Source organism: Elaeis guineensis, chromosome 7 (assembly GCF_000442705.2).
Source record: "Elaeis guineensis isolate ETL-2024a chromosome 7, EG11, whole genome shotgun sequence".
NCBI classification, from domain to species: domain Eukaryota; kingdom Viridiplantae; phylum Streptophyta; class Magnoliopsida; order Arecales; family Arecaceae; genus Elaeis; species Elaeis guineensis.
In genome coordinates, this window is record NC_025999.2 from 104,825,741 (window position 1) to 104,848,319 (window position 22,579).

Below are 22,579 nucleotides of genomic sequence, written 5' to 3' on the forward strand. Positions count from 1 at the left end.
CTCAGACCTGAATGAAGGGGCCAAAGGGGCATAGGGTGCCGATGATAGAGAGCTGGGGAGCGAGCGGATAGACAGCGGTGCGGTATGGGAGGACCTCAAGCTCTTGCTTGAGGACATTTTTCTTGGAGGTCTTGGAGTTCGTAAGGAGCTCGTACTCCTCTTCGTCGTCGTCATCGTCTCCATAGTTGTGGAAAAAATGTGAGGAGTCTATTGGGATGTGGGGAGGGGGAGATGGCGGTGAGATTAGTCTCTACTGATGGCGCTACTGCAGTCGGAGATATAAATTTCATATTATTTTTTTTGAAAGATAATTTTGATTTTTTTTTATAATATTATCAAAAAAATAATAATCTGGATAACTATCCCTTTTCAAGATTATCTAGATTGTCTCTTGAGAGATAATATAAATTATTATTTAAAAAATATATAAAATATAGTAATTTAGTGGGTCTATTTTGAACTGCGGCAATCTGAAGTCGGCAAGAAAGTGGGGTAGAGGGGGTGAAAAAGAAGAAGAAGAAGAAGAAGGAAAGGAAAAAAGAAAAAACGAAAAAGCCCGCCTCGGCCCGAGGGTTTTAAACCCAAGAAGCCCCAGGGCTTGTCGTCGGCCTCCCCGCTCTCGTCTCCTCATCCTCCCGGCTAGCTAGGGTTTCGGAAGCCATTGTCGGAGCGGAGCGGAAGAAGAAGAGGAGGCGATGGTCTCTCCGCACGAGCTCCTCTCGACGATCGAGGCGGCCCTCCTCGGCCCCTCCCCTCCCACTGCGACCCAGAGGATCGAGCTCATGCACGCTATTCGCTCTTCCCTCCCGGCTCTCCGAACCCTCCTCTCCTACCCGGTCCCCTCTCCCTTCTATTCCTCTCTCTATCTCCTCTTCGTCTTCCCGTTCTCGCTGCTGACTCCTTTTTGATTTCATCGGGTGCGCAGAGCCCCAAGGCGTCTGATCGATCTCAGGTCCAATCCAAGGAAATCAGGCTTCCCGATTCATCACCAATCACGCTGGATGACATGGATGTACAGATTGTGAGTTGCTTGATCTCTTCTAGTGGAATTTTGCTTTTTCTTTTTCTCGATAAAATCATTTCCATAGATTTAGATGATTAGTTAGACCAAGAGTTTCCACGGCCGGGCTTGCTCCATCCTTTCTCTTAAAAGAACTGGCAAGAAAGAGGGTACTCAGAGGCAAAAAGAAAAACTTCCTTTCTTCCTTTTCTGATAAATTTGAATCATTTGATTTCCATATACAAGCATCTAGCATGAGAATAACACTAGTTATCTCAATGCATTTTTTTTTTCTTTTTTTTTTTTTAAATCTTCACACTCCACAGCACTCTGCATTTTCCGGTCATTTGTCTTAATGATACTTTTGTTTTGTTTCTTGGAGTAATTTCTTTTCTTGTTTCTGGTGTTTTCATCTCTACTTCGAGTCTTCAGAAGACTGATATCCATGCATGATTTTGCTTCTCATCATATTTGAAATGTTTTGACATCTGTGAGACTCCAGAGACAAGCAATCATGATCACCTTATTAGTTGTCAACAACATCGACTGCATCAGCATCCCCCTTTATATTGAATATATATTCTTAAAATTAAACATGGCATTACGTGCCTCCTACAAAAGTTAGTATACACACTATATTTTGAAACTAGACCGGTGTCAAAGGAGGTATAATAAATTCCTACCATAAATGACATTTTGATTGAAAGAATGCACTTGAGTATTGGCTTAAATCTTGGGAGCTGCACAATCTATCTAACATGTATGCTTGATCCATCTTACTATGTTTATTATGATATTCAGGCGTTGAAATTGAGTGATGATCTCAATTTAAATGAAATTGAGTGTGTTCGCTTACTAGTTTCTGCCAATAAAGAGGTATGCTTCCTTGATGTTTCTGTTAAGATTTTGTTAGTGGTAATTCATAGGAGCAGTTTATATCGTACTGTCACATGGAATATTATTTCCGTTATAATACTACACATGCATCTTCCCAGTGGGTTTTACTTGGGCGAGAACCATTGGAGATATTTCGACTTGCAGCAGGCCTCTGGTACATGGAAAGAAGAGATTTGATAACCTCTTTGTACACCCTCTTACGGGTAAATTCATCAATTCAGTGTTTGATGAAATCATATCCGATAGGGCCAAGTTCTCCTTTTTGAGTTTTTGATAATAGTTGCTCTTCCCCCTCCCTGTTCTTTCTTCTCAAGATAAAAATTTGTATACCCTTCTTCCATACAGGCTGTTGTGCTTGACCAGGGGCTGGATGCTGATCTTGTGGCTGACATTCAGAAGCACCTGGAAGATCTATTTACCTCTGGTCTCCGGCAGGGGCTGATTATGCTCATAAAGGTTGGGGATTTTTTTAAATACAATCTTAGATTTCTTTTGTTAAATGAGGTCATCAATGGCTGCTGTTAGTGCTGGAAACATGGTTATTTAACATGCATCTTACGCATATCTAATCGCAATTTGATGTCTTCTTAGTTTCTTTGCTTATTACATTAGGTGAACTGCTAATGTTATTAGTACCGACAACATGGCTACTTTCATTTCCAGCTTGTACAATTGAACTCAGTTTATATTTTTGTCAGTAACAGATCCAATAGCAATGCCATGTTCTGCATGCCTTTAGTTTTGTACGCGTTGTCTTATTGCCATGGCTTCAATCATTGTGAAGTAAAGTTGATGTCAGTTTTTGTGTTGCTTCACATTCTTTTATCAACAGGAACTAAATCGAGAGGAACCAGCTGGTTTTGGTGGCCCTAATGCTGAACGCTATGTTCTTGACTTCAGAGGTGCTATCGTCCAACGACGAGCTGTTGTTTCTCGGGAAAGATTGAGTCTTAGTCACTGCCTTGTCCTTTCTGTACTTGTTATGCGGATGAGTAAGCTAGGCTTTGTTCAAGCTCATTAGATAATATTATTTTGGCAGTCCTATACTGTGGTTTGAAGCATTTGAGTCTTATATTCTTTTAAAAATTGAGTAAAAAAAAGGTTCTTTCTAACATGTAAATGCAAAAGAAAATTCCTTAGTCTTGTGCTTTAACTAGTTTGATGCTTTTACTTGGATTTTAGCTACATTAGGGTACATAGTACATACTACTATTTAAACATAAATTAGGTTTTGAACAATATCTATGTTGCTCGATGAGAATATGTCTTGAGGCATCAGATGTACTTATTCATGACATTTTGTTCTTTCTGACATTACAACCAAGGACAACCTTTCACTTTTGTTTAGATAACTTGCAATCATCAATCATCAAATTGACTATCATTAAACTCATCTTAATCAACATTTGCACCATCTATTGTTTATGGATCAAGTTATCGTCCATTAAAAGTTTGATAACATTTTACTTTTGCAACCATCTCTTGACCTAGTATTGACCTTTGTGTTGAAAGGGGTGTCAACTATTTGGCTATTACAACTGTGGATAAGTTGGCATAGTGACGTACATGTAACTTGGAAGAGCCATATGTTATGCATATAACCTAAGTTTTATTCAATGGTGGAGCAACACTCAAGGTTTCTCTAGGAATGCATGGTTTGACATGGGATATTCTTTTTTTTTTTTGGGGGGGAGATGTTACATGACAAACAGCCTGTGTTAAATGGTCCATGTATCACTGTAATTGAATGTCCTTTTATTAGTCTTCCATGATGATTGCCACCCTTGTTCTGGGATTCTTGCTGTTTGGTATGTTCATCCTAGTTATAAATCCTGCACGGCTTCATCAAATTTTCTTTTGCATACTTTTTTCCATCTCAGTTGGTTCCATGAATTCTGTACAAGTTTGTTTTCATAATAAGTTGGTAATATTTTTTGGGATCCTGGTGGTCGAGGGTCTTTTTCCCAAGGCTATTGGTGACTTCTCAAACAAAGATGGAGTAATGTGCATATATCATACCTCCTTCCTGTTGCCAATCTTGTGCCTGTGCTCTCTGAACTCCTCTGATTTGTTGTCCTACACTTTGTGCTTGACCTTTCTCATATTGAAGCCTGGACTTATTGAATGTGGTTTTTGGCATGCCCAAGGCTTTCAGTAAAGTGGATTTTGTTATTGGGGTTGTGAAGTTGAATCTTTAGATGCTGCAATTGGGTAGTGATTCAAGCAGGACATGATAAACTGCTGAGGCATATAGAAGCAGCAATGAGGTTGTTGAGGTGGAGTATGATGAAGCTAGCAAGCTATGAATAAATTTAGGTATGCATCATTTGAATCATGGACATAGAGTTACTTATATTAGAATTGCAGAGGTGCTGCTTTTGGGAAGACTTGGGGTTGGATATATCCATGATTTGAGTCAAAACGAATTGAATATGTTTGCTGTTTGTGCTAACTTCTTCCAATTACATTTGTCTGAAAATCTTCATATTCAGGGTTCAGTATCACTTGTCCTTAAGCCTACTATTTAAAGTAATATGCACAGTGCTGAGTGGTTGGAATACTTCACTAAAATCGTGCAACAATGAACACACATTGTAGGAGCCAGATGTTTCCGTTCCATTTATTATGCTTATAAGAGAAAAGTTTGTTTTTATTGTTATATATTCAGCAATTTTAACTTATTAATATACTTTTACCTAATTGGTTGCCTATATATCAAACAAGGATCCCCCCTGCCCCCTACAAATTGAATGAATTTACTTCCCCTGAGATGAAGACTTGATTATGTTGCTGTTCATTTTCACTTTTTGCAGGTCCAAAAGATGTAAAGGATGTATTTGAGACCCTAAAAGATTGTGCAGCTGAAGTTGATAGTGATGCCACCGTACAGCTTCAGGTCTAAATCTAATGTGTATCCTGTTAATGCTTAAGTCCTAGATTTATTCTTATCTTATTTTGCTGGTTTAGGTTTTATGTATATTTCTAACCATGGTCAATTTAATCTCATTACATGTTGTTTGCCCATTGTAGATAACATTCAGCCTTCTGTTTTCTCTTGTTATTGCTTTTATGTCTGATGCCTTAAGCACAGTTCCCAACAAAGCCTCCACACTATCGCTTGATGCCTCCTTCAGATATGAATTTCATGAATTAGTAAGATATGCTAACAACATCTTTCCTTCTCTCTTTGTTGTCTCACATTAGTTAGGAATAATTCTGCTGATGATGACTTATGACTTTTGCTGACCTAGGTGATGACTACCGGGAATAATTCCAATGTTGAGGGTTTCGTTGATGGTGTAAGACTTGCATGGACCGTTCATTTGATGTTAACTCAAGATCAAAGTGCTTCAAGAAATACTATCTTGGGTGCTTCATCCAAGGATTTGGCAAATATTTACTCATGTTTGGAACTTGTTTGCTCAAACAACGTTTTCCACTTTTTCTTGGCTAGAGTTCTCCAAGCTGCTGCCTATCAGGTTGAGTGGTAACTGCAAATGTTGTTTGACAGAGGATGTTATATTAATATGTTTTATACTTACAATGTGATGTTTGCGCATGATAACACAGGAGATCTCTTTCTTACTACTGCATTGACAGTTAAACTAAAATTGATGTTCTGTGTAGTTCTAGATACTGCCTTTTCGTTCTGTAAAACAGTAGAGGTTCCTACTGTTGTTGCTGTGTATCATCTGCTGTTGGCAGCTTTGTAATTCACATATTCCTGGTGCTCTTGGCAATCAGTATGTTATGGCAGTCCTTTCTTTTATTTATTTATTTTTTGATTTTTCAGTCATCATTGTTTATGGAAATTAATGTCATTCTATGTAATTTTCATTTACTTTTGTCAAATGTCAAGAAGTAAATTCATGAAAATTCATTAAAGGCAAAAATTATCTTTATCTTAACATACTCAAGTAACATTTTCTTGATTGGTGAAATCCAGCATTTGGAGAAACTATATAGTAGTAAGCTTCTTAAGAAATAAAAGAACTTTAGTTGTGCAATTCAACATCCATTTATTGTCTTCTACAGAGGGTCAGAGTTGAGAAGTGATGGAAGATATACAGTGAAAAAGACTGATCCTATGTTGTCTAAAGGGAAAAGAAAAGTCACATGTCCCTGTAGTCCTAAATCTGTGTTGCTATCACTTGCTTACATCAATTTACTGAATTTTCTATTTTATTCGTTTAAAATTTTTTATTCCCTGGGGATTGTGGTTTTTGACATGCTGGTTTTCAGTTTATTTCGGTTACCTGATTTGTTTTCTTCTCGCATGTTCCTTGATTATGCATATGACTATCATGCAACCCTCAACACTTTCAGTGTGAAATTGTTCCTTGCTGAGGGCTTTTGTTATCACCATATATTTATCTGTTTTTTCCTAAATATATATATCGATATGTTCCTTTTGATGCTATTGTTTCTCTTATATTTGATCTGGAACTTGCTGCCTGTAAGGAAATTTATCTTTTGCTTCTTGTACAATCAAGTTCTTTGACTAATTGTGTGCATAAACTTATTCCTTCAAATGTTTGTTTTTACCAACCTTCAAATCTGTGTTGGTATCAACCTCTTAAACACCTGTTGGTGATCAACAGGAAGGTGAAATGGACTGAGAGTAGTTTAGCTTTTGTTCTGGACGTATCAGAAGTTTAATATCTCTAGTTGTTGATACTGTACCACTATCCTAGCCTCTGTTGATAGTCACTGTTTGGGATGCTGACTTTTCTTTTACTTCATTTGGCACAGAATGATGACGAGGACATGGTCTATATGTATAATGGATACATGCATAAATTGATGATGTGCTTTCTTTCGCACCCACTTTCTAGAGACAAGGTCTGTATGTAGTTATTCTTTTGTCCCCTGATTTTTTTAATGACAATAAGATAACCAGGAATAACATATAGAAGACTGAAATTTCAAGATTAAATCTTCACATCTCATATATTCAAATGATGTAATTTTTATTTTTTTATTTTTTTAAGTCATAGAGCAATTAATATAGATATGTATATGTTTGGTCCGGAGAAAATCAAGTTGTTCCAGCAGTTATTCATATCTGCCCATAACTTTGCATTCTAAATGCAGTGGAATATATTGTACTTTTCAGTGTAATTGTGTGATGTTTTGCAATCTTATTTGAAATAAAAATTGGAAGCCAAAAGAATCTATCTTACATGGACTTTTTTATAACTGTTGGGAGTGCTGGATCCTTTTTATCATTAATAATGTCCCTTTGTGGAATTCAAACTGAATGTGACAGGACATAGCGATTAAAGCTGTTCCGCATTGATTGCTTTTGGAACAAAGAAAGTCAAGAAATTTCTTTATTTTTGCTTTGCAAGGGCATAAATGGGCCATGACAGCCCAAAGGTGTGGCCTTCAAGTTCCAGGGTTAGACTTGAAGATGTGGCTTCAATGTTGGATTCAACTTATATAGAATCAGACCATGAAACATCACCAAGAAAAGTTTGTGTGAGATTGGTTTGATTCTGAACTCGGCTTGGTTCTGCAAGACACCTATCTTGGATAGAGTTTGAGGCATGGTTTTTAGCGCTGGAACCAGGCGTACCAACTCGTACCTGTAGTAAACCAATATTTGATTTGTGCCCTGTATTGAATGTCAGTACCAGGGACCAAACTGTACCTGTTAGATATCGAGACAGGTACCGAAACTGGTTCTGCGAAACTTGCTTTCATGGGCCTTCTTGTTTTGAGTTTGGCTTGGCTTGCCCCTAGTACTACATCAGGAAGCTAGTCCTTACCCCTGATTAGGTACCAAATTTCTCCAGAACAAGATAGGTTGCAATTTTGCAACTACATATGTCTATTTTCAATTGGATTATTGTGGAATATATGTTTTCCTATGAATAGAGAAGTGTACTCCTATGTATGAGAGTTAATAGAGAAGTGTACTCCTATGGATATGCAGACAAGGGTTCACTCATTCAACTATTATTTATATGCCATGCATTAAGCTATGATGCTAACATTCTTGTATGCACAAAATAGGCTGGTACCTAAAGTCTGCACTGATTGAGTGTTTGGAATCTGCTTTTTCAACCAATGTCTCATGCATCTGCGCAAAATAGGTAGGCATGCTGTATCATGTGCTCACACCTAGAAGTATATTAGCACAACAAGATGAGTAGCACTGTTAAGAGGTTAAACAGCACCAGCCCAAGATATTTAGGAATACATCCTTGTGCATCTAGGCTATTTTAATCGACTGAGGGAAGTGATGACATGCTTGAATGACATTAATTTCGAACAGAAGATAGAAAAAAAAGCTGAGCTTACTTGGACAGTGCTGTACTTGGGGTTGCAATGGGTCAGGTCAGCTTTAGGATGTGTCAGAAAACCCTCAATCCATACCCGACCCATTTGCAAATGGGTTTAGAAAAAATAGACCATGCCAAACCCATTTATTTTATATGGATATCCAGCTTGCCAGCTATAGATCTTGACGTATCAATTATATACCTTAAAGGATGAGAACAAAACAAAGATAAGAAAATGGGAACTGGGGCCCAAATAAAGTGAGATTGGAGAGGAAAGTAACTTATAGAAGAAAACACTTCTAGTCATTCAAACCAAGCCTTGACTAGTCTGTGGGGCCCACCAAAATATTATCTCTATTCTAGGGATATAGGACTAGTTTTTAATGGCCTATCCAACCTATGATAGCCTATTGATTTTGGGCCAGACACAATTCCAATCCATTTATATTCAGGTTTGTCTTGGCTAACTGGAACTCGATGCAATTATAAAAACCTTTACCTGTATTCTCTATTTATCTTATTTTGAGTTGGTTCGGTCTGGTTGGATGGTTGAGGTTAGGAATTGCCACCCCTAACTATACTGCTTGTCCTCACATAAAGTAGCATCTTGGAATTGGTTGGCCAGCAACATGTTGCAAAAGTGCTCCGGACCATTCAATCACACATCCTTTTTTGGGACAAATGAAAAAAAATAATTTGTATTGATGGATTTTTGAGAAATTGATTTAGATTATTAATCATGCTAGTGGTATTTATTCCCTTATAATTAAAGTCAGGCAATTCAGAACCATACTGTGTTAAGTGTTAACGTATGGTTATAAAGACAGAACTTGAATTAGAAATTTGAGGCTTTTGTTAATGTTTTGATAGGCTTAGCAACCCATCATGATATGAGATCAAGAAATTTATTTACTTTTTGTGATATGTTCTAGTTAATTTAATATATCAGGATGTATGATATTCTTCTCATTTTGACTTGTGATGACTCAGCAGCATGATGCAGAAACATATAATGTGTTTCTAGTTGTTCAATTTCTTTTTACCTGAGCTTTCTGTTGATCTATCATGATCATGTAATAGGTGAAGGAAATGAAGGAGAAAGCTATGAGTGTGCTTAGTCCATATAGCTTGTTGGGATCAGATGACTTCAGAGATGACACTTTTAGTGATCCATGGCAAGTGACACAGATGGGTTGTCAGCCATTTGTTTCGCTGTTGGAATTGGTTAGCGAAATTTATCGGGTAAATCTATGCACTTTTCCTTGTTCGAATCTACTTTTTTTTTTCCTAATTATTTGTTTTGTAGCAAAATGCACCTGTGCTAACTATGATTTTTTTTCCCCATGTATATATATATTTACACAATCTTTTATATGCTAATAAGGCTGTGAAAATTTTATTATTTTTTTGTTGATTCTGTTAGCTAGTAACTAGATTGGATACATGAATGATGATGCAAGTTTCAAGATCCTCATTGTGCTTGGAGAATGTTGGAGTATTAAGCAAGGATTTAAATGCCATGGGACAGAGGTGTCCCGGTATCTCCATGGAATGGGATGCCCATTGTTTCATCCCGTCTTGTCCCGATGCATTCCGATAGATATCTTTCATTTCTCCCTCTCTTCTTTTTTCCTTTCTTTTTTCTTTTCTTCCTTTTTTTTCTTTCTTTTTCTTCTACCTTCCTTTCTTTCCTTTTTTTCGTTTTGTCATCCATTCCTTTCTTTCTTTTTTTCCTTTTTCTTCTTCTTTCTCTTTCCTTTTCTTCCTTCTTTCCTTCCTTTCTTTTCTTCTCCGCTCTCTTATTTCTTCCATTTTTTTTCTTTTTCTTTCCTTTCATTTTTTCCTTTTTTTATCTTCCTTTCTTTCTCATCTTTTTTCTTCTTTCCTTGCATGGATAGGTATTGGAGTCCCGACCCCATCCCGGTCCCGTTTTCTCATAGGAGCGGGATGGGACAATCGGGACACCCCCATTCCCACCGTGATGTAAAACCATGGTAGTGAGCATAGACAGCCTCAGATAGAAACTCACATATTGTGTTGGTCATCGTTTTGTTTATGTGGTTTTACAGTTTTATGGTGTAGAGGTTATATATGGCTAATTTAACAAATATTCAGATGATTCTGTATCTGGTCTGCATGGAGGTTAGATCTATAATCCAACATGTTGTCATGCTGATGATAAATCATAAGTCCATATCAATGTGTTAGTGCAAAATCTAAGATGTAATCATAATTCACGTGGTGGTATGATTCTTGTTGTGGTCATTGTTTTTACTCCCACTTTTCCTTGTGACTGAATACTAATATGCTTTTGCTGCAACTCACATTTTATCAGAAAGAGCCAGAGCTATTGTATGGGAATGAAGAGTTGTGGACATTTGTAAACTTTGCTGGAGAGGACCATACCAATATACGGACTCTTGTGGCTTTCTTGAGACTGCTTAGTACTCTGGTATGGTGAAAGTCTGTCTAATGTTTGGTTTGCAATTCAGAAATTTAAAATTATTTTATTTGGATTTTTCAGGCTTCTGACGAGGAGGGTGCATCAAAAGTTTTTGAGTTACTCCAGGGTAAAATGTTCCGGTCAATAGGTTGGAGTACCTTGTTCGATTGCTTATCTATTTATGAAGATAAGTTCAAACAGTCTCTGCAAACTTCTGGAGCCATGTTGCCTGAATTTGAGGAGGGTTATGCGCAAGCGCTTGTTGCATATTTAGATGTTCTTAAGAAGGTGTGGACTTGTAACTTATGTGCTTGTTTTTGACATTATCTATTTCTTGCTGTCTATGGCACTACGACTGCATGCTCTTGAACCTATCCTTGCATGTTTTTTTGTACTTTTTTTGCTTCCATATATGCCTATTGGCCTGCAGCTTCTTACCCTTAGTCCCAAAAACTGGCGACAAAGGTTTCAAAGACTCAAAGTTCTTCTGTTGCCAATCTATTTGTTATGTGATGGTTACCATTATGGTTTTTCTTTTACCGAGATCATTTCTTTTTTCCCCCCTCTCCCGGCGTTTTTAACTAATGTTAGAAGTGGATAAAATGCTGTAGGTTGTGGAAAATGGAAATCCTATTGAAAGGAAGAAATGGTTTCCGGACATTGAACCCTTATTTAAGCTTCTCAGTTATGAAAATGTGCCTCCATATCTAAAGGTTGGAATCTGTCATGTACTTTTTATACAACTTGCCTGAGTGTTGGACATTAGTGAATGTAACACTTTATGTGCAGGGAGCATTGCGGAATGCTATTACTGCTTTCATCAAGGTGTCTCCAGTTCTAAAAGATACTATCTGGAATTACCTTGAGCAATATGATCTTCCTGTAGTTGTTGGTCCTTCAGTTGGTAGTGGTGGGAAGCATGTTGCATCCCAGGTATGGTTCTCAGTGCTGGCTTCTGTTGTGCCTTTTATTTTGGTAACCAGGTCTCTGCTAAAAACATTCTACAAACTTGTAAAATTACCATAAGGAAAACATATTGTTTTTGTAAGCTGCTTGCGGTCTACCAGCGAACAAGATAAGTCATGCTGTCCCTGTCCAGCATTTTTCAGTTTTTCCTGGCTTTCCTGCTTTGTCTCTGCTTTATGGATTTTGTTTCACGTTAATATAATTGATCATAAACTACGTATTCAATGAATATATTAGTACATAATTAGCAGTTGTGTGTTGGTTTCTTGTCCGGAATATGTCTAAAATGTTTCATCTTCTTCCTATGGAGTACTATGTTACTGTTGATATTCAGTTATATTCCAGCATTTGGTGTTAAGTGTTGTTATAGAGGACTCCTTGCAATTCCATGTAAATATTGTCAATCACAGCGATGGTTTTGTTTATTTGTTTGTTTTTGCTTTCATAAGAATTTCTTCACAGAGATGCAGACCATCTGGTCGTAAAGTGGTTAATTCTTGCATGGATGTTTTAGAAAGTCATTTAATAGGGACAGCTGATTTGATTACTTCATGAAGTAGTTCATCTCAATATAAAATTCATGAGACTGCGAGAAATGAACTTCTGTTATTTTGCATTATGAGAGGAAATTATGAAATCCTTCTACATTTATAAGTTATAACTAAGATTAAAAAAATAGTAGATGATGGTTTAATCTGAACAGCTATCTGGTGCATGACGGATGGAAGTATGATATATGTTATTGCTTCTATTTGCTTCTGATGCATCAATAGTAACACGCTTTGGCAGGTTTATGACATGCGGTTTGAGCTGAATGAAGTTGAAGCAAGGAGGGAAAGATACCCATCTACCATATCTTTTCTTAACTTGGTAAATGCTCTTATTGCAGAAGAGAGAGATGTCAGTGACAGAGGCCGAAGGTACTGACTCGCTAGTCGCTATCACTTGAGAAATGTTTATACTGTTCCCAACCTCCAATCTCATTGTTAATTTGTACTTAAATAGCTTATTATTTTTGGTTTATCAGGTTTATGGGGATCTTCAGATTTGTTTATGATCATGTGTTTGGGCCTTTTCCCCAGAGAGCCTATGGCGATCTTAGTGAAAAGTGGCAATTAATTCTTGCTTGCCTTCAGCACTTCCGAATGTGAGTATTCTTTCTGAAAAGATTGATTGGATATTCAATCAGAATCTGCCTTTTCAGTTGGGTTTTGGCAGATATTTGTTTGCTTTAGACATTTTCTGAAAGGCTGCCTTTCTCATGTAGATTTGACTCACTTTGTTGCTGACTTCATCTTGATTGGCTTCTCTGCCAGTTCTTTAGCTAAACTAGAAAAACCCATTGTTCATATGCTTGATGAAGTTTTCTGTTCCAGAATTTTTGAAAGCCTTGAGGAGTTTGATTCAATCTGTGGTGCTGGCAGGGTTTTGAGCATGTATGATATCAAGGATGAAGATATTAGCAGTGCTGTCGACATGTCTCAGCCTTCAGCCATGGCACATGTCTCCCCACTTGAGAACCAGCTCCCTGTGCTGGAACTGCTGAAAGTATGCATTTGTTTTTGTTAATATATCTGATATGGTATGCACTTTTTGTTTTCCTAATTTGTTTATTTATTTGGTAGAGATATTTTAGGGTGCCATTGCTTGGTGCAATGGTGAAAGGCTTGGGTTGACAAGCACAATGGTGCAGGTTCATGTCCTGGGGAAGCCATTTTGTGGAAAAAGATGCCAAAGGTTAGGTTTATCCCTAGTTTACCCAACCCAGGACTCTGATTTTTGGGACCCTAATTGGGTAGAAAGTGAAAGTGTATCCAGTATATGGATATTTTGGTTCTTGATGCTGCTGAATTCTACTTACATGGATTATTGGAGTTAGGAATAAACTCATTTTATATTATTTGTCAAACCATTGTCTGTTTTTTTAGTGTATAATACAAATGGCTGGTTTATAAATGACGGTAGTATACAGGTGTCTGATAATATGAGCTATGGAAAAACCCTTTATATTTGCCTTATATAGTGTTGATTTATAGAAAAGTTGATGATATGAAAAATTTGTTTATATGATAAAGTGTCTCACAAATTTGAGGCTAGGTTCACTTTGCAAATCATTCTGGTCAGAATACTTGTATGTAGCTATCTTAGATTATATAAGCACATAGATAGCATTGAGCATACAAAGATGATGTGTCATGTGATATTCCATATAAGTAGGATTAAGCATACAACAATGATGTGGGATTTGTCATCTGTTTTCATATGTTATTTGTATCTCCAAACAGAACTTGGGGTGATTTAAATGATGATATACGGTGCTTTCATGCAATAGCTGTCCTTTTCTGGATGGTGTTTTCAATTATCTTCAAGTGGATCGTTATCAGTTTTTTGTATAATCATAAAATGATAGTCACATCATATGAGCATGAATGCTAAGAAAATTGTCGGGGCATTCCTTGCTAGAGACATGTCGCATTGGAACCCGAGTGTAGGGAAAAGTGGGCAAGGTTTAACCAGGGCTTTCACTGGAACCAATGTGATATACTGGTGCCTGGATGTGGTGAGAGGTAGAGAAGGATGAGAAGTGGGTAAAAAAATGTTACCCCAGAAAAGTAGGATACATTTAGTGCATGTTTGATTGTAGAGAGTTGGATTTTGGAATGTGAATGGGAATGAGTAACTCCCATTCCAACTGTTTGGTTGGAGGGAGTCCCATTCACACTCCGGAATGGAAATGTCCCAATTCCCCAATACCCAATCCCTTCTCTCCCCTATGATTCAAATTCCATTCCAATTCCGATTACGATTCTAGTCATGAACCAAACATATGCCGCGAGGTATGGTCATTCTGATTCTTATTCCATTCAATTCCGATTTAGATAATTTCGATTCTGGTTGCAAACCAAATGCGCCCTTAGCAACTTGGAATGTAAGTTCATCGGCAGGGAAATTGATGGAGCTAGTATATACAATGGCTAGGAGGAGAGTTAATATAGCTTGCTTGCAAGAGGCTAGCGCATAGGAAGACAAGCAAAGGTAGTTGGTAAGACCTGTTATAAACTTTGGTATATTGGTAAAGATTGGAATAAAAATAGAGTAAGAGTTATTGCAGATAAGAATTTAAAAGATGTGGTTGTGCATACTAAGTGTAGGAGATAGAATAATCTTGATCTAATTCATGTTAGGAGAGGAGTCTATTGATATCATTAGTGCTTATGCTTCTTAAGTAAGATTAGATATTGCTACAAAGGAATGTTTTGGAGAGAAAATGAATGGATGAATTCAACAGATTCCTAGTGAAAAAATATTTATTGGGGATATGATTGTGTTTGTGGGGATATATGATGTGTGTTTTGAAGTGGGGCATGAAGGGTATGGTTTCGGTGTTAGAAACGAGGAAGGAGATGCCATTTTGGAATATGCAACAGCATATGACCTAGATTACCTAATGCTTGCTTTAAAAAGGACTCTCATTTGATAACTTTAAAAGTGAGTATGGTAGTCAAATAGATTCCTTCTTTACTAGAAAGACTGATTGAGTTATAAAGATTGTAAGGTTATACTGGATGATAGTTGAGCCATTGGTGGTTTTAAATGTGTATTATGAAATGGAAGGGAAAGACTAAAGAAAAGTGGAATTTGAGGACTAGGCGATGGAATTCGCGAGGAGAGAAACAAATGGCTCTTAAAGATGGAATGTTGAAGGAAAATGGGGTCTAAATGTGGAAATCAATAATTTGTAGGAAGATATGACAAACAATATTAAGAAACTACGTATAGAGGTATTGGAAAATCAAAGGGAAAAAAGCCATGTGGTATGGAAACTTGCTGGTGGAATTATAAAATTCATTTGGTTAAGGCTAAAAGAGAGTGCTATGGATATGTAGAATATAAAGGCATATTAAAGCTATAAGGTGGCTATAAGGGAAACTAAGAAGCAATATGATGCGCTAGATTTGAGGCATATGAAGAGAAAGATATATATAATTTTGCAAGGCTAAGAGAAATGAAAACTAAAAACTTGACACTGGTTAAATGCACTAGAGATGAAGATAAAAAAAATTTTAGTTATGGAGAACGGGATCAAAGAAAGAGAAGTTATTTTGAAAACTATTCAATGGAAGTCACATAGATGATTTAGGTTGTTTTACTAGTTCTATTGAGGATAGAAATGTTAAATATACTCATAGTATTGGAGTATTTGAGGTAAAGCAGGCTATGAAAAAGATGAAAATAAGAAAAACAGTTGGCATGATGAAATCCCTGTCAAGGTTTGGAAGTATTTAGGTGATGCAGAGTAATCTTTTTGACTAATTTGATAATAAGATTTTTAAAGACCAAGAAGATGCTTGATGAATCAAGAAGAGCACCACAATACTGATGTATAAGAATAAGGGTGACATTCATAATTGTTCCAACTATCATGGTATAAAACTCATGAACGATACTGAAAAACTTTTGGAGAGGATGGTTGAGAACAAATTGAGGTGTGACACAAAAATATCAAAGAGCCAATTTGATTTTATTCTAGCAAGGTCGACAATGAAAGCCATTTTTCTCCTTTAGAGGTTAATTTAGAGAAAGCATTTGACAGAGTCTCTTGAGAAGTTTTATGGTGGTTATTAAAAAAGAAAGGATGTGTATTGTGGAGTAGAGCTGTCAAGACGGGCCAGCCCGTCCCACCCTGTTTAGGTTATTAAAAAAGAAAGGATGTGTATTGTGGAGTAAAGCTATCAAAACGGGCCGGCCTGCCCTGGCCCGCCTCTAAATGGGGTGGGGCGGGCTGGCCGGTCCGTTTAACTGGCGGGTTGGGAAAGCCCCAACCCAACCCAACCTGCCATGGGCTGCGGGTTAAACGGGCTAACCCGCCAAAATTTTCAAAAAAAAAAACTGTAAACTTGCGGGAGCCTACCAGGGAGGGGGGAGTGGGGGGATGTGAGCGTGGCGAGCATGGGGGGCATCATGGGGAAGGGGTGTGGATGTCGTGGAGGGTGGGGTGGGGTGCGGCGTCGAGGCGGGGGGCGGGGTGCATGCGGCCACAAGGGAAGTTGCGGGGACCGGGGTGCGGGCGTCGGGGCGGAGGAGCTTATTAGGGAGCAGGGGGAGGGGGGAGCATGGGGGGATGGTCGGATGGGAGCGTGGCGTTGGGGAGGAAACCCTTCCCTCGCCTCTCCACATCCCTCCACGATCTCTTCCAAGCTCGTCGGAAACCCTTCCCCGTCGATGGCCGGCGCCCCCAGGATCAGGTCCAGGACCTCCTGGAGTCCCATGATCCGGCGGCTGACGGACCTCCGTAGCTCCCTCACGGTCGGATAGTAGTCGGGCACTGAGTCCAGTCGAAGGAGTGCCATGAGGCCCTCGCTCACCAGGAGCCGCTCCCGCTCGTCCCGTCGGACGGCATCCACCGTCTCATGCTGTTGGATCAACCGCTTCATCCGTTCGGCCTTTGTGTCGACGGCCCAGATTTTACCGATCAGGGATCAGACCAAGTGGCTGCGGAAGGCCGATTGGATCTTGACGGTGGCGGCGTTGAGGGCGGCGACGGGGAGGTGGATGGGGATGGGGGTCGGGAGGTCGCCGGAGGAGGGGGCCGGGGGCTGTGATGCGAGCGCCGGGGTTGGGGAGCTCTTTCAGTCTCTCCTCTCTTTTTTAGTTCTCATGTAGTTGAAACTTGTAAGGGGGATTACTGAATAAGGAGATTTGATAATTTTTTTTATTGAAAAAAAAGAGGTAGGCCAGCCCCCCCCCGACTCACCCCGCCCCGCCAACCCAAACGGGGCGGGTCATTTGACCCACTTTTAAACGGGTTGCTAAAATATGAACCTAACTTACCCCATTTACATGGCAGGGCGGCCCAATCCGACGGGCCCAACCCAAATTGACAGTTCTATTATGGAGCGATTATAATGGGAGAACTACTCGTGGTAATGCTATTAAGTTTGTAGTCATAATAAGTTTATACAAAAGATTTGCTGTCCCTATATTTTTTTTCTAGTCATAGACGAGCTTATTAGACATATTCAGGACAATATTTTTTAGTGCATATTATTTGTGGATGATATAATCTTACTGAATGGTTAGAGATAATCATGTGGAGAAATATATTAGAATCCAAGGGTTTTAGATAAAGTAGGACTAAGATGGATTATATGGAATGTAATTTTGTAACATTAGAAATTGAGATGAAGCTTTTGTGGAAACTGAGCAACACGAAGTTCCTAAGAATACTTGTTTTTAGTATATAGGCTTGATTTTTCATAAGGGGAGATTGAAGAGGAAGCTATTCGTAGGACCAAAGCAGGTTGGATAGAATGGATAAGTGCAACTGGGTTATTATGTGATCATAGAATACTTACCAAGTTGAAGAAAAAAATTTATAGGATTGCTGTGCACCAGCTATACTTTATGGTACAAATGCTGGGTAGTTGGAAAACAATATGTGCACAAGATGGGTGTGGCCGAAATGAGAATGTTGAGATGGATGTATGGTAATATCAAAAGAGATAGAATAAGAAATGAAGTCATTCATAAAAATGTGGAGATTGCCCAAATTGAGAGAACGACGGCTTAGATTGTTTGGACATGTACAATGTAAGTTGATGGATGCACAAGGATGAAGGAGCTATTTAATATATCTAGAAGCAAAGAGAGGTAGAGGTAGATTGAAAGGAAAGACTTGACATCTCAATATCTCTCAGAAAATATTTCCTTTAATCAAGCAGAATGCATGGAAACTAGTTTCAGATTAAGGCTTAGTTGAGTTGAGATGAGTCGAGAATTTAACCCCACTTCATGTGAACTTAACCTAGTTTGTGTTGTTTTCTAGGACCATGCCGAGCATCTCATGCTTGTCAGTTCCTCAAGGGAATTAGATATAATGAACAAATTGGAAAATAAGAGAAGGTTTTGCTGATAATATTGTGGTGGGACTATGCAAACTTCTATATTTTTTGCATATTGGCTTTCCATGTGACCACTTTGCAGTAGCTGCTCGTATGTGGCTATAAAAATTTTCTTCTGCCATTTCATCATTGCTGTGATTGGTTTTGAATTTATTAGATATATCTATAATATATTCTTCCTTGAAACATTCTTGTTTGTTGGAACCAATATGTTACTTTGCCATCTGTAGTACATTATGTATCTATTTTTTCAGATATTATTTCCTTTTTTTGAGAAGTGCTGAGTGAGCCTAGAGGATTCAGATAATGAAATGGTTACAAAAACAGATCTTTTTCATCAGTTCTTTTTCTTGTTTTATCCAAAAGTATGTTTGTGTAATTTCTCTCTTTATTGCACTGGATACTTCTTATTCTTCATATATGCATTGTGGTGCCTTTTTATCTTTTTTTTTTTTTTGAAATATTTTTGCAGGTTGCTTTTGTGCTCAATATATGTTAAGTAAACAGGTAATTCTGTATCTGCTTTGTGAATGTTGTTGCAGGATTTTATGAGTGGTAAAATTGTTTTCCGCAATATAATGAGTATCATTTTATTGGGGGTCAACACTATAGTTAATGAGCGGAGTAGCCAAACATATGGCCAACTATTGGAGAAAGCTGTGCACCTTTCACTGGAAATAATTATTCTTGTTATGGAAAAGGATTTGTTTCTTGCTGATTTCTGGCGCCCATTATATCAGGTTATTGTCTTTAGCCTGTTTGGAAATTTTCCTACTTTTCCTTTAGATTGAGTTTACATCTTCTCTCACCATCTGAACTTGTACAGCCTTTGGATATTATTTTATGTCAAGATCATAACCAAATTGTTGCATTGCTGGAGTATGTACGATATGATTTTCTACCTCAAATTCAGCATTGTTCAATAAAGATCATGAGTATTCTTAGGTACTTTTTTTTTTTTTTGGCTGATTGCTGATTCATGCTGATCTTACATTCATTTGCAATGATTTTTTGCTCTCGGAGTGTATATGATTATGATGTTTGTTTGCATAAACTGGCAGTGAGTCTTCTCTGGTAATTGAGTTCCAAACTTACCCGTAAAGTGGCTTCTTGACAGTTCTAGATTGGTTGGCCTCGTACAGTTATTGTTGAAATCAAGTGCAGCAAAATGCCTGATTGAGGATTTTGCAACCTGTTTGGAGTTACGTTTTGATGAGTATCAGGTTATAGAGAACACAAAAGATGATGTTGGCATTCTTATATTGCAGGTTGTATTAAATATATTTTTCTCCAAGCAACTTAATATACATTTGAGAAGATTTTAAACATTGTTTTGGTTATATTTCCAGCTTCTTATTGATAATATTGGTCGCCCAGCACCAAATATCACACATTTGCTTCTTAGGTTTGATGTTGATATTCCTGTGGAGCAGACAGTATTGCAGCCAAAAGTTCATTACAGGTTTGACATTTCTAACATATTTATAATGACATGTTTCCGTATGTAATGATCTAATCAGAGTAATTGAGCACTCTGTGCAGTTGTTTGAAAGTAATTCTTGATAACTTGGAAAAGCTTTCAAAGCCAGATATAAATGCTTTACTGCATGAGTTTGGTTTTCAGGTTTGCTAGCTGTTTTTCTTTCATATTCAATGTCTTCCCATTTGAAATCTTTTGGAGATTTAAAAGACTGTTATTGCATGCAGCTTCTGTATGAATTATGCCTGGACCCCCTAACCAGTGGGCCAGTAATGGATCTTTTGAGTACAAAGAAATACCAGTTCTTTTCTAAGGTGCTTCTTAATTTGTTAAAATTAGTTTTGCAATTAAATTTCTTTTTCCCCTATATCTTTGATGCATGTAATTCAATTTCAGCACTTGGAAACAATTGGTGTTGCTCCACTCCCCAAAAGGAGCAACAATCAGGCACTTCGCATTAGCTCTCTTCATCAGGTAATGCAATTTTTCTATGTGGGTATGTTTTTTCAGCCATAAATTAAATGAAGTTCCTTATGTGAACTGTTAACACCAACACTTTGGATCATGTCAATTACAAACGTGATTAGTTAATGACTGTTTATAATACCAATTTTGACAAAATGGGCAGGACTATATGCCCTTGAAAACAGTGCTGGCCATGGCATATCTTCTGACCTTGCTTGGTGGTTCTCTTCGCCTACATGGTGTAAAATCTCTATGATCATAGTTTATAGTTATTGATTTGAAGTTCTCTGCTTGACTCATGCTCCCGGTCTATGTTAGTGTTACCACCTGAAGTGGTGAAACTAATGATGAAATTGGACAAAATAAAATATTGTAATAACAGTTTTTGGTCTATCCTTTGAATCCTGAGAATATATAGAAAGCAATTGCTTTATTTGTTGCAAGGAAATTCAGGTACTATGGTATACTAACACATGTTCTGCTGTTAATAATGGGCATTAGAAAATAGAATTGAGTGGTAAGTAATAAGCATCTACCATGACAATAATAATTTGCATGACCTGGACTGGATCCAGACTGCCAAGTTGAAGAATTCATGCTTCGCTGGTTACTTATATGATAATTTTTGCTATGTTTGGTTAATTGACCATTGGGTAGTCATTGCCTAATGAGTTCCGACAAGTGTTGGATATGGGTGTCAATGGTCCAAGTGTCCTGAATAATCTGACAAGACATGCTTAAAAGATTGGATACAAGGACGTGGCAGTGTAATTTAATTATAAAGTATGACTACATATAGAATATGGTGCTGGAATCTTGAAATTTAGTAATTTATGTGGGTTTCAAAGTATTTAGACCATATATGAGCAACAATTTGGACTGCAATTTCTGAAAGTACTACTTTTGGGCTATAATTTTGTTTGCACTCAGTTTAGTTTAGGCATGACTCAATAGCAAGCCCAATATAAGCATTAGGTCTATGCGCATTACTAGCTTCGCCCATTCACTTGGGATTGGATATCCGCACCAGTCACCCATCCCCCCCCCCCCCCCGCCCCCCCTTCCCCACAACGTGGGTCACTATTCACCCTAAAACCAGATGTCATTCGATAGGAGAATAGGCTGGCAGCTGGCTGTGTTATGCATTCCTTCCACCCTCAAGAAGGGATTGGGAGTTTAGAGCTTTGGATTACTCTGCCACATTGTAAGGAGGGCACATGAGAAGCAGAGAGGAAACGGGCACTCCAAGCTCTCTCATCCACCTCCTCCTCTCCCCTCCCTCCCTCCGTCCCCCCCCTATTTTTTTGTTATTTTTCTGTTCTTTTAGCAGTTTGTGGATGAGAGATGCTGTGAACCTCAAAGTAGCAAAGAAACCATGTCTATGATGTATGACATTTGTGTCATGCTGTGTGAGCGTGGGGACACTGCAAATTTTTGCTATGTCCAGGTGACAATGGTGCCAATCTGTTTAAGGTCTTCAGGGGAAGTTGTTTTGATTGCTACTTTTATCAATAATCATTTTTGCATTGATCAATGTCAACTTTTGAGATCTGAGTATAATTTAAACTGGAGATTTGACAACGTATAATTAGTTATGATAATAAAATTTGCTTTTGAATGTGCTAATGAAGAAGGTACCATTCTTGCCTAGTAATGTCAACCTCGATGTCTAGGGAGGGTAGGTTTTTACTTTTTTCCTACTTTATGTTGATTTTAATAATGGTTACTCTTTTTCATATCCTTTCCAGAGGGCATGGCTGCTTAAATTATTAACATTGGAGTTGCATTTAGCTGATATGGCTGTATCCACACACCGAGAAACATGCTTGGCGATTCTTTCCCAGATTTTTGTTCAGTGTTCTGATGAGATTTTTGGAAGTCCAAATGTGTCTCAAACCAATGATGCAGATGCTAATCATGCTGGAAATAGAACTTTTAATAAGCGGAAGGTGTACCCTGAGACTCTATTCACCTTTAATGAGATGTCTAATGCACTTAAAAGCATCTCTATAAGTTTTTTTTTTGTGCCTTGGCTATTTTATTTCATGCTCTATAATTGTTTGTTGTTATTACTGCATTCAGTTGTGGCATCTATCTTCTAATATCAGGTCCTGTGTTTTTTGTTTTAACATTGCTGAA

The 22,579-nt window shown here is 37.9% G+C and overlaps 1 protein-coding gene across 6 annotated transcripts in view; it reads left to right on the forward strand.

The window, feature by feature from the left end:
* The first annotated feature begins 551 nt into the window (after nucleotides 1-551).
* The window catches only part of LOC105047827 (nuclear pore complex protein NUP205), a 43,321-nt gene continuing 21,293 nt past the window's right edge, over nucleotides 552-22,579 (forward strand). For 4 of the 6 annotated variants that reach the window (XR_002165123.3, XR_003801253.2, XM_010926919.4 and 1 more), the window contains exons 1-26: nucleotides 552-836; nucleotides 926-1,021; nucleotides 1,802-1,876; nucleotides 1,996-2,100; nucleotides 2,243-2,353; nucleotides 2,730-2,889; nucleotides 4,711-4,793; nucleotides 4,928-5,050; nucleotides 5,149-5,376; nucleotides 6,650-6,739; nucleotides 9,265-9,426; nucleotides 10,520-10,636; nucleotides 10,709-10,915; nucleotides 11,239-11,340; nucleotides 11,417-11,560; nucleotides 12,383-12,513; nucleotides 12,621-12,740; nucleotides 13,018-13,141; nucleotides 19,038-19,235; nucleotides 19,322-19,440; nucleotides 19,613-19,763; nucleotides 19,845-19,957; nucleotides 20,038-20,119; nucleotides 20,203-20,289; nucleotides 20,372-20,449; nucleotides 22,189-22,389. Coding sequence is in view for 4 of the 6 variants with exons in the window: in XM_010926919.4 (XP_010925221.1) it covers nucleotides 696-836; nucleotides 926-1,021; nucleotides 1,802-1,876; nucleotides 1,996-2,100; nucleotides 2,243-2,353; nucleotides 2,730-2,889; nucleotides 4,711-4,793; nucleotides 4,928-5,050; nucleotides 5,149-5,376; nucleotides 6,650-6,739; nucleotides 9,265-9,426; nucleotides 10,520-10,636; nucleotides 10,709-10,915; nucleotides 11,239-11,340; nucleotides 11,417-11,560; nucleotides 12,383-12,513; nucleotides 12,621-12,740; nucleotides 13,018-13,141; nucleotides 19,038-19,235; nucleotides 19,322-19,440; nucleotides 19,613-19,763; nucleotides 19,845-19,957; nucleotides 20,038-20,119; nucleotides 20,203-20,289; nucleotides 20,372-20,449; nucleotides 22,189-22,389 (3,348 nt within the window). In the remaining 2 variants the exon portion in view is untranslated. The remainder of the gene's footprint in view (nucleotides 837-925; nucleotides 1,022-1,801; nucleotides 1,877-1,995; nucleotides 2,101-2,242; nucleotides 2,354-2,729; nucleotides 2,890-4,710; nucleotides 4,794-4,927; nucleotides 5,051-5,148; nucleotides 5,377-6,649; nucleotides 6,740-9,264; nucleotides 9,427-10,519; nucleotides 10,637-10,708; nucleotides 10,916-11,238; nucleotides 11,341-11,416; nucleotides 11,561-12,382; nucleotides 12,514-12,620; nucleotides 12,741-13,017; nucleotides 13,142-19,037; nucleotides 19,236-19,321; nucleotides 19,441-19,612; nucleotides 19,764-19,844; nucleotides 19,958-20,037; nucleotides 20,120-20,202; nucleotides 20,290-20,371; nucleotides 20,450-22,188; nucleotides 22,390-22,579) is intronic. The other 2 variants (XM_073260628.1, XM_073260629.1) reach the window with 2 other exon arrangements.